The sequence below is a fragment of the Neodiprion virginianus genome, chromosome 3 (genome assembly GCF_021901495.1).
Source record: "Neodiprion virginianus isolate iyNeoVirg1 chromosome 3, iyNeoVirg1.1, whole genome shotgun sequence".
NCBI classification, from domain to species: domain Eukaryota; kingdom Metazoa; phylum Arthropoda; class Insecta; order Hymenoptera; family Diprionidae; genus Neodiprion; species Neodiprion virginianus.
The window spans coordinates 7,815,340-7,827,055 of record NC_060879.1 but is presented as its reverse complement, the minus strand read 5'-3'; the positions used below and the strand labels follow the sequence as shown (position 1 = coordinate 7,827,055).

Sequence of the window (11,716 nt, the reverse complement as noted above, 5' to 3'; positions counted from 1 at the left end):
AGCAACTACAGGCAAAAGCAACAACAAGCGAAAGCAACAACAAGCAGCAGCAACAACAAGTAGAAGCAACAACAAGCAGCAGTCACAACAAGCAGAAGCATCAACAAGCAGCAGTTACAACATGCAACAGCAACAACAAGCAGCAGCAACAACAGGCAAACGCAACAACAAGCAAAAGCAACAACAAGCAGCTGCAACAACAAGCAAAAGCGACAACAAGCATAAGCAACAACAAGCAGTAGCAATAACAAGTGAAAGCGACAACAAGCAGCAGCAACAACAAGCAAAAGCAACGACAAGCAGCAGCGACAACGAGCAGCAGCAACTACAGGCAAAAGCAACAACAAGCGAAAGCAACAACAAGCAGCAGCAACAACAAGCAGCAGCAGAAAAAAGCATCTGCGACAACAAGCAACTGCAGCAGCAACGGAAAGCAAAAGCAACAACAAGCAGCAGCAACAACAGACAAAAGCAACAAAAAGCAAAAGCGACAACAAGCAGCAGCAACAACAAGCAGCAGCAGCAGCAACAAAAAGCAAAAGCAACAACAGGCAGCAGCTGCAACAAGCAAAAGCAACATAAGGCAGCAGCAACAACAAGCAGCAGCAACATCAAGCAGCAGCATCGACAAGCAGCAGCGACAACAAAGAGCGACAACAACAAGCAACGGCAACAACAAGAAGCAACAGCAACAACAAGCAGCAGCAAAAAAAGCAAAAGCAACAACAAGCAGCAGCAACAACAAGCAGTAGCAACAACAAGCAGCAGCAGCGAAAAGCAACCGCGACAACAAGCAGCCGCAGCAGCAACAACAGACAAAAGCAACAAAAAGCAAAAGCGACAACAAGCAGCAGCAACAACAAGCAGCAGCAGCAGCAACAAAAAGCAAAAGCAACAACAGGCAGAAGCAGCAAAAAGCAAAAGCAACAACAAGAAGCAGCAACAACAAGCAGCTGCAGCAGCAACGGAAAGCAAAAGCATCAAATAGCAGCAGCAACAACAAGCAAAAGCAACAACAAGCAGCCGGAACAACAAGCAGCAGCAACAACAGGCAAAAGCAACAACAAGCAAAAGCAACAACAAGCAGTATAAACAGAAAGCAAAGGCGACAACAAGCAGCGGCAACAACAAGCAGCTGCAGCAGCAACAAAAAGCAAAAGCAACAACAAGCAGTCGCAACAACAAGCAAAAGCAACAACAAGCAGCAGCAGAGAAAAGCATCTGCGACAACAAGCAGCTGCAGCAGCAACGGAAAGCAAAAGCAACAACAAGCAGCAGCAGTGAAAAGCATCCGCGACAACAAGCAGCAGCGACAACAAGCAGCAGCAACAACAAGCGGCAGCTACAACTAGCGACAACAGCAGTAACAACGTGTAGCAGCAACAACAAGCAGCTGTAGCAGCGACAAAAAGCAGAAGCATCAACAAGCAGCAGCAGCAACAAGCAAAAGCAACATAAGACAGCAGCAACAACAAGCAGCAGCAGAAACAGCAAGCAGCTGCAGCAGCAACAAAAAGCGAAAGCAACAACAAGCAGTGGCAACAACGAGCAGCAGCAACAAAAAGCGAAAGCAACAACAGGCAGCAGCTACAACAAGCAAAAGCAACATAAGGCAGTAGCAACAACAAGCAGCAGCAACATCAAGCAGCAGCATTAACAAGCAGCAGCGACAACAAAGAGCGACAACAACAAGCAGCGGCAACAACAAGAAGCAACAGCAACAACAAGCAGCATCAAAAAAAGCGAAAGCAACGACAAGCAGCAGCGACAAGAAGCAAAAGCAACAACAAGCAGCAGCAACAACAAGCAGCAGCAGAGAAAAGCATCTGCGACAACAAGCAACTGCTGCAGCAACGGAAAGCAAAAGCGACAACAAGCAGCAGCAACAACAAGCAAAAGCAACAACAAGCGGCAGCAACAACAAGCAGTAGCAACAACAAGCAGCAGCAGCGAAAAGCATCCGCGACAACAAGCAAAAGCAACAACAAGCAGTGGCAACAACGAGCAGCGGCAGCAAAAAGCAGCGGCAACAACGAGCAGCCGCGAAAGCGACAGAAAGTGAAGGCAACCACGAGCAAAAGAAACAACAAGCAGCCGGAACAACAAGCGGAAGCAACGACGAGCAGCAGCAACAACAAGCAGCAGCAACAACAAGAAGCAACAGCAACAACAAGCAGCAGCAAAAAAAGCAAAAGCAACAACAAGAAGCAGCAACAACAAGCAGCTGCAGCAGCAACGGAAAGCAAAAGCAACAAATAGCAGCAGCAACAACAAGCAAAAGCAACAACAAGCAGCCAGAACAACAAGCAGCAGCAACAACAGGCAAAAGCAACAACAAGCGAAAGCAACAACAAGCAGTATCAACAGAAAGCAAAGGCGACAACAAGCAGCGGCAACAACAAGCGGCTGCAGCAGCAACAAAACGCAAAAGCAACAACAAGCAGCCGCAACAACAAGCAAAAGCAACAACAAGCAGCAGCAGAGAGAAGCATCTGCGACAACAAGCAGCTGCAGCAGCAACGGAAAGCAGAAGCAACAACAAGCAGCAGCAACATCAAGCAAAAGCAACAACAAGCGGCAGCAACAACAAGCAGTAGCAACAACGAGCAGCAGCAGCGAAAAGCATCCGCGACAACAAGCAGCAGTAGCAACAAACAGCGACAACAACAAGCGGCGGAAACAACAAGCAGGAGCAACAACAAGCAAAAGCAACAACAAGCAGTAGCAACAACAAGCAGCAGCAGCAGCAACAAAAAGCAAAAGCAACATAAGGCAGCAGCAACAACAAGCAGCAGCAACATCAAGCAGCAGTATCAACAGGCAGCAGCAAAAAAAGCAAAAGCAACAACAAGCAGCAGCGACAAGAAGCAAGAGTAACAACAAGCAGCAGCAACAACAAGCAGCAGCAACAACGAGCAGCAGCAGAAACAGCAAGCAGCTGCAGCAGCAACAGAAAGCAAAAGCAACGACAAGCAGTGGCAACAACGAGCAGCGGCAGCAAAAAGCAGCAGCAACAACGAGCAGCTGCAGCAGCGACAGAAGGCAAAGGAAACGACAAGCAGCAGCACCAACAACAAGCGACAGAAAAATGAAGCATAAGCAACAACAAGCAGCAGCAACAACAAGCAGCAGCAGCGAAAAGCATTCGCGACAACAAGCAGCTGCAGCAGTAACAACAAGCAAAAGCAACAACAAGCAGCAGCAACAACAAGCAGCAGCGACAACAAGCAGCAGCAACAACAAGCGGCAGCTACAACTAGCGACAACAGCAGTAACAACGTGCAGCAGCAACAACAAGCAGCTGTAGCAGCGACAAAAAGCAGAAACATCAACAAGCAGCAGCAGCAACAAGCAAAAGCAACATAAGACAGCAGCAACAACAAGCAGCAGCAGAAACAGCAAGCAGCTGCAGCAGCAACAAAAAGCGAAAGCAATAACAAGCAGTGGCAACAACGAGCAGCGGCAGCAAAAAGCAGCGGCAACAACGAGCAGCTGCAGCAGCGACAAAAAGCGAAGGCAACGACAAGCAGCAGCAGCAACAACAAGCGACAGCAAAATCAAGCAAAAGCAACAACAAGCAGCAGCAACAACAAGCAGCAGCAACAACAGCCAAAAGCAGCAACAAGCAAAAGCAACAACAAGCAGCAGCAACAACAAGCAGCAGCAACAACATGCAGCAGCAACAACAAGCAGCAGCAACAACAGGCAGAAGCAACAACAAGCAGTAGCAACAAAAAGCAAAAGCGACAACAAGCAGCAGCAACAAAAAGCGAAAGCAACGACAAGCAGTGGCAACAACGAGCAGCGGCAGCAAAAAGCAGCGGCAACAACGAGCAGCCGCAGCAGCGACAAAAAGCAAAGGAAACGACAAGCAGCAGCAACAACAAGCAGCAGCAGCGAAAAGCATCCGCGACAACAAGCAGCTGCAGCAGCAACAACAAGCAGCAGCAACAACAGGCAAAAGCAGCAACAAGTAAAAGCAATAACAAGCAGCAGCAACAACAGGCAAAAGCAACAACAAGCAAAAGCATCAACAAGCAGCAGTCACAACAAGCAGCAGCAACAACAAGCAGCAGCAACAACAAACAGCGACAATAACACGCAGCGGCAACAACAAGCAGCAGCAAAAAAAAGCAAAAGCAACAACAAGCAGCAGCAACAACAAGCAGCAGCAACAACAAGCAAAAGCAACAACAAGCAGCAGCAACAACAAGCAGCAGCAACAACAGGCAAAAGCAACAACAAGTAAAAGCAATAACAAGCAGCAGCAACAACAAGCAGCAGCAACAACAAGCAGCAGTCACAACAAGCAGCAGCAACAACAAGCAGCAGCAACAACAAACAGCGACAATAACACGCAGCGGCAACAACAAGCAGCAGCAAAAAAAAGCAAAAGCAACAACAAGCAGCAGCAACAACAAGCAAAAGCAACAACAAGTAGCAGCAACAACAAGCAGCAGCAACAACAGGCAAAAGCAACAACAAGCAAAAGCAACAACAAGCAGTAGCAACAAAAAGCAAAAGCGACAACAAGCAGCAGCAACAACAAGCAGCAGCAACAACAAGCAGCAGTCACAACAAGCAGCAGTCACAACAAGCAGCAGCAACAACAAACAGCGACAATAACACGCAGTGACAACAACAAGTAGCAGCAAAAAAAAGCAAAAGCAACAACAAGCAGCAGCAACAACAAGCAAAAGCAACAACAAGCAGCAGCAACAACAAGCAGCAGCAACAACAGGCAAAAGCAACAACAAGCAAAAGCAACAACAAGCAGTAGCAACAAAAAGCAAAAGCGACACCAAGCAGCAGCAACAACAAGCAGCTGCAGCAGCAACAACAAGCAGCAGCAGCAGCAGCAACAACAAGCAGCAGCAACAACAAGCCGCAGCAGCAAGAAGCAGCAGCAAGAACAAGCTGCAGCAACAACAAGCAGCAGCAGCAGCAGCAACAAGCAGCAGCAGCAGCAACAGCAGCAGCAGCAACAACAAGCAGCAGCAACAACACCAACAACAACAACAACAGCAACAACAACAACAATAACAACAACAACAACAATAATAATAATATGCAATCCACCCATACGATCATTACACATTTTATTTTTTGGAAAACTTTTTTCCATTTTCATTAAACATTTTTTTGTTTTCAGAAAACTTATTTTAGTTTTCCGAAAACTTTTTCTCGTTTTCTGAAAACTTTTTACGAGAAAAACGAATGAAAACGAATAATTTCCCAATATATTGATAATAAATAAATAAATAAATAAATGTTAAGTATATGAATTCACATCTTCAAATCCAGTCAATATTGTTCCCGCACGATGGCGGATCGCCCGAGGCGTCAAACGTAAATATTCACAATAATTCTACGTCTACAGTTTCATCCTATAGCTATTGGGGGGCTGGGCAAACCCCAAGGTAGGGTGTCGGTCTGTACAGGTATCAATTGCCGCTTGTCATCTTGCCAACTCAGAGCCAATTTTTTTTTGTACGATCGTGCTTACTTCATGTTTCTTACTTTGTATTAAACACTGGGGGAGGGTCAACTCTTGGTAAGCCATCAGACAGCGCTTATAATCATCAAACGTGATGTTATTCACCGAAGAATTTTTCACACCCTTGGCGCGCTCACTCACTTTTTCCCCATCCCCGCCCATCGTAGTAAATGTGTACAGCTTTGCTCGCAGTCCCACAAACTCTGTCATAATTTTACCATTATTTTCATCCTTCATTAGCCCTAGTCGTTTCTTGTTTCTAAGCGGAATTCCATACGCATTGTCGGGCGGATAGTCAGAGGTATCAAACATTGTATCCACATCACGTTTGATGATATCGTAGATGTTCGATACGTTGAATTGATAAATAAGGCTGTCTGTGTCGGTATACAACAATTTGACCTCGCTGTTTGAAAAGTCTGATTTGACATAATTATAGTGGAAATCGTAAAGAACGATTTCTGACGGATCTAGAATCGATGCACCGACGTAAATAGGTTTTTACGAAGCGAACTTTGACACGATTCATTTCAATGATAACCACATCAGCGCCTAATCGGTGCAGCTGTGAAAGTTTGCCCGGGCAATAAGCGCTCTCGCACCACCTTTTCCCTCCCATTTTTTGACCAATTTTACATCTTTATGACTTCGCACATTCTCCATAGTCTTACCGAACACCGCGTTATTCATGAGTTTGTAAAAGTTTTTCTCAAATTCATTCCTACACCGTTTACGCATGTCCGTGTTGAGAGTGATGTAAGGCTCGAGCCATGGAGATTGTGCAAACTTTAAAACTCTGTGCACTTTCGTTACTTTCAATCCTAAACTCAAACACTGCTTCAAATTTCTATAGTGCAATATATACTTTGTTTTGGGGTGGAGGGTGGTCGCGAGTTTGGCGTTTTTACTACCTGGAGGAGTAAAATGCTCGGGACAAAGAGGCAAGTCTTTGTGATCCTCGTGGAGTTCTACAAGATAGTCCAAATCTACCTCCAGAAAGTAACCGATCGGCGAATCGTCCGGATGGTTTGTTATATTGATGTGCTGATACTCCCACTCGAACGAGCCGATTGGTGAATGCAGGCTCATAGCTGCTCCGTACAGGTTATTCACGTCAAAATACGTGAGATACGATTTCGCTTTGTTTGGATCAAAATCTGTTCCCATGAATCTATTATTGGCCCGAGCGTGTCGATTAGAACATTGCGCTAAACCGCCTCGAATGGTTCTTTCAATAAATAACACCATTCCAAGGTTGTCTAAAAGTTGCAAAGTTACATTGGTATGCTTGCGCATCGCGTCAAAAGTAAGTCCCGGTGCAGTGTAGTAGTGCAACGGATCTAAATCATATGTTTTGAAGCCGCTAGCGCAGAAATTTTCGAAAATATCGGCAAGCAAAAGAACATCGGTCTTTAAATATAAATCTGAATAGCCGCCCAATGACTCTAAATGAAATCCCCCCCAAACATTTTTAGCGTGCTCGTGATCAGTATCTGAAATATTTGCATCGCAGAGGTGCGAGTAGAAATGCTTCTTTGCAGGTAATCGCAGTTCATCGAGTTTCCCCCAACAATCGACGTATTCATAGGGAAAAACGCCTTTGCGGGTCATCAAACTGAACTGAGTCGGATTATTATAAAATTTACGCGTTATGGGCTTGTCTGCATCATTCAAATATTTGGAAAGTTTATCGATGCTGCTAGCCATAAATCGAAACGAAGCGATGAATCTCAAGTGCATCATCGTCCCATCAACGCGTTTCGTGAAGGATATATATTTTTCCCTATTTATGGGTAGCAGGGTAATTTTACCGGGAAAAGTTGACGCGAGGGATTTTATTAAAAAATGAGAATCGTAACCGGACAAATTGTGGAAGACTATTGGAATTGTGTGCGTCTCTCTGAAATTCAAATTACACCGATTATGAGCAGAACCACGATATTTACCCGTGAAGTGACAGTGGTCGTGACACTTTTTCTCCTAAGGGGTAAACGGCTTTTCGCAAATGTAGCAATTCTTTGTGCGCATGTGACGATCGTGTTGCACTTGGGTAAGAGACTTCATCGGAATTATGTTTTTGACGCGTGACCCTACTTTAATCGATAAATCTTCAAGCTGCTGCATGAACCAATCTATGCAATCAACGCCACGTTTACTGTGGAACTCCGATAAAGTCTCATCGTACGCGCAATGCACATAGTACGCTACACTGTGCGGGATATGCTTTTGAAATTCACATGTTTTACGGGTTGAAACGTGATTTTGGAATTCGTCAATTGGTATAAACTCTAATATGCATTCGAGATCGGCGTAAACGACAAACGGGACGGTATAATTTTGAAAAAATTTCAATATTAGACGGTCATTGACTGTCTTACGAGCTTCGCATCAGAAGCGTAAGAATCCAAAATGTAAACACACTTACAGACATTCTTACAAGTTGTGTCTCGAAGAGGAAGAACACTTTCTATATTCACAAACGGGACGGTACCCTTGTTCTGAAAATTTGAAAATACTAAATCTTTCGACTCGGGAAATTTCATGCGTACTTTATTTAGCATAATACAATCTTGCCGATGATTGTCGTAGGCATGTTTCACACTAAAGTGACACAAATCTGTCGCATAAAAACAGTTGTTCATTGTGATCAGACAATTGTTTGCTCACCAATCGTGAAAGATCTTTAATCCAAGCAAAGTGGAATCTTGGTGTTAACTCGCGAGCCATATCATTTTCTGGATTACTCTCAACCATCAGAAGATGCATCGTGTCAAAGTTCGCGGTACTCAAATGATCGCTCAAATAAATTGGCACGATGACGCTGTTATTTGATTTTGCATGATGTGAAAAAGTTTGAGATTCTATCCCATATACATTGATTCGCAAATTATTCAATCTCTCAAGCTTTTTCACATCATGTAGAGTAGCAGGGAATTTGATACCTGTACAGTCCAACTCGAAGATAAAGCGGCGATAATGGCTGGTCCCATCGGTGTGGGTGTTGGTCGGGTGGCGTGCTGCAGTGATGGACCAAAGAAGACATCTTTTATCTTTGTTTTTCACATTGACCACCGCTTTCTTCCGCTGAATGTCCTTGGGCAGCTCAATGAATGTCGAAGGCCCCGCAGCGAGAGGCTGGTACCGGTTGATATTTACGGCAGTATTGAGGATCTCGATCATGCTCCACCCAGAATCGCGTTGTTCGAAATCCTCAACCTTGACAAGTAGATCGACCCTTGCGTGTGTAAACCAACCGTCGATATCGCTTGAGGGGAGGATCGCGATGTTGGCAGTGTTGAAGCTTTTAACTTCTTCCGCAATCCCCTCGTGCTTTATGTTTTCAAATTTGCACGATAATGTGAGGTTAACCTTCACATTACCCTCCTGGCGCAGTACCAGCCTCAATCGCTCAACGATGATCCGTTGCGCGTCGTCGAAAAAGGCGTCCAAATTCTTATGCCCGAGATTTGTGACGACTCCCGTTCAGATCCGGTTGGCGAAAGCACTTTCGACTTCGTCCCACTGCACGCTCGCAGGACTGCGGATGTTAACACCCATCACCACTGCTGTCGCTGCCTCAGCTGCTGCCGAATCTTTGCTATCCAGGATTGTACGAGCGTGATTGTGTGCTGAATTTGCAGTTTCGCACCTATGCTCGTTCTCGGTCGCTTGGAAACATCACGCAGCAATTGGAGATTTTCCATTCCAACGTCAATCCAGTGCTGGAAGATGTCGTCATTCTCCTGCTGGGGATGCAGCTCGCCCAACAAATCGTGCGCGTTCTCCATCGTTTTGACGATATATGAGTATGTTTCAGCGGCCATGACTTTAAGGCTGATATTTGCAGAACTTTGACGAACTTTTAACTTGCACGTATCGTGTAAGACTGATGAGTCTGCATCGGATGCGTTGAGTTAATATATGCAGATAGATCGTGAGAATTTGGGAGAGTGGTAGTGAAAGGTCCAAGCTTGGTACCCCCACTCGCCATCCAGTCGATTAGCACAAAGGAATGTATTCGAAGTATGTTGAAAATATTATTTTCGCCCTGAGGGCAAACACGGTTGCAGTCGTTGAACGTTTTCCAGCGCTCAATCATACGTCGGGACGTATCTTATTCCTCGTTGATCTGACGAGATTAGATCCAATCGGCTTCGCGTTCATCGTCATCTGGTTCGTTGTCCGACAAGATTGCGATCACCTCATTTTCCCATTTTTGAAAATGCAGGATTAACGTTTTGTCCTGAACATATATCCTATGCAGTCTGTGCGGTTGCACACGAGCTCTCCGGACACATCCAACGAGCCGCCGAAGATCTTGTAGCGAAAACTCTGAAGGTCTATAAAAAACGAATATTCTTAGCTCATTTGGCTTAGTTATTTGCATATCAAATACTGTATCTGCGATGTCTGTTATGTCGACTATGGCATCAAAATATGTATCGTATACACCGTCTCCGATATCCAGGCATCGGACCATTTCTGCTAATAGAGTCTTAACATGATAACTGCTATTGTAATTAATTATAACTGTTACTCGATACAGTCCTATTTCTACAATTGTACGTATTCCAGGGCGCTGATCCTTTTCTCCCCTGATGACTACATTAACGTAGTCATCACCTGATTCGGGTAGTTTCATGTTTTATATACAGTACTCTAAATCATTGCGTAGAGTAATGTTAATGCCTTGTGAATTTCCTGTTTTATGAGACAAGGAAATGTTCCTGACAATCGAAGTGTTTGGTTTCAAAGTTTGTTTGTAGTTATTTCTTTTCTTTCTTCCCCCAATTCTTCTATGTGAACTATTGTGATTTTTCCATCTACAAGTATTTTTGCATTATTATTGTCCAATACCTTAATCAGCTTATGTGGGCCGGTGTGTTGATCTGCCAGTTTGTTTTTCAGCGGTTCCTTTAAAAGAAATACAAAATCACCCACTTGTAACTGTACGGGTTTTATTATTTTATCGTAATATATCTATACTTTTGTTTGGCTTGTGCCAGATTTTATCAAGCGTGGGTTTGTAGTTTCCGTAACGTAATACATAGAGAAGGTAAGTATTCTTCACATGTTTTGTCAGTTGTCGGTTCTAAAGCCACATAGCTAGACGGAGTTCTTGCCTCATGTCCAAAGACTAGTTCATATGGGGAGTATCTCGTACCTTCGTGAACGCTGGTGTTGTATGAGAACATAGCTACATCTAACCATTCATCTCAATCAGATTTTTCAGTTACATACTGCTTTAGTTACCCGCCAGTACATAATGTGATCGCTCTATGAATCCGTTAGACTGGGGGTGGAATGCGGTAGTTCTAATTTGTGTTATTTTAAATGTTTTAGCAAGCGTCTTTATCAGTGAGCTAGTCAAATTGGCTTCCCGGTCTGATGGAATATCTCTAGGCGCTCCTTATATACGTGTGAAATTTTTGACTAGAGCATCAGCTATGTCTATTGAATTTGTTTCCTTAAGAGGTAAAGCTAAAGAATACTTTGTCAAAAGGTTTGTATGGTTTGTATGTACTCGGTTCTGTTTTTTGTTACAGGTTACGGACCTACGATATCCATGGAAACTTTCTCAACAGCCATATCTGGTGTGTCGGTGATGATCATTGGTTGTTTGTGTTTGTGAGTCTTTTAGTCGCGCACTCTAAGCATTTTTCAATGTTATCTTGTAATTGTCTTTTCATATTAGACCAAATATATTATCGTCTGATTCTATGATAAGTTTTGGTTACACCCTGATGACTTCCTATCTCGGATTTGTGGTATTCCACAATAGTTTCTAACCTTTGTCCATCAGGTGGAATTTGAATAAGGTCTTTGTATATAGTCAATATACACGGGCTGTCCCTTAGTATGGCTTTTATTCTCCTGAGGATTTCGTTTCATCAGATATTATCAATCGAGGGGTGAACCACAAGAGAGATATTTGGTGTACAAAGGATGAGAAATATCGGGAGATGTTAGGTGATATAGGAATATGTCGGGAGATATTGGGAGATATTGGGAGATATGAGGGAAATATTGGTTGCCGGGAGTTTTAAAATCTATCAACAGATGTCGTTAGGAGATGGCTCGGAAGACGGAGGTACCGGAGAGTTATTAAAAATATAATAAATAAAAATATTGAAGTATAGCATAATAATGAAAAACGTTAATTTCTGGCAATGGAAATGTTAAATTTTCATTAAAAATATTTGAAAATACAGTGATATA

At 43.8% G+C, this 11,716-nt stretch overlaps 1 protein-coding gene across 1 annotated transcript; it reads left to right on the top strand.

Moving 5' to 3' along the window:
- Window positions 1–121: 121 nt before the first annotated feature.
- Window positions 122–4,098, top strand: LOC124301143 (putative uncharacterized protein DDB_G0271606). The gene is made up of 9 exons (XM_046755867.1): window positions 122–331; window positions 384–704; window positions 753–1,009; window positions 1,394–1,615; window positions 1,697–1,892; window positions 1,974–2,144; window positions 2,777–3,169; window positions 3,388–3,631; window positions 3,758–4,098. Exons 1-9 carry the CDS (start codon window positions 122–124, stop codon window positions 4,096–4,098), a joined length of 2,355 nt encoding a protein of 784 aa, XP_046611823.1.
- The last annotated feature ends 7,618 nt before the right edge of the window (window positions 4,099–11,716 follow it).

Coding starts and splice junctions, on each gene's coding strand:
- LOC124301143 (XM_046755867.1), top strand. CDS start 122: ATGCAACAGCAACAACAAGCAGCAGCAACAACAGGCAAACGCAACAAC. Junction 332..383: donor ACGAGCAGCAGCAACTACAG/GCAAAAGCAACA, acceptor AACAACAAGCAG/CAGCAGAAAAAAGCATCTGC. Junction 1,616..1,696: donor AGCAAAAGCAACATAAGGCA/GTAGCAACAACA, acceptor AACAACAAGCAG/CGGCAACAACAAGAAGCAAC.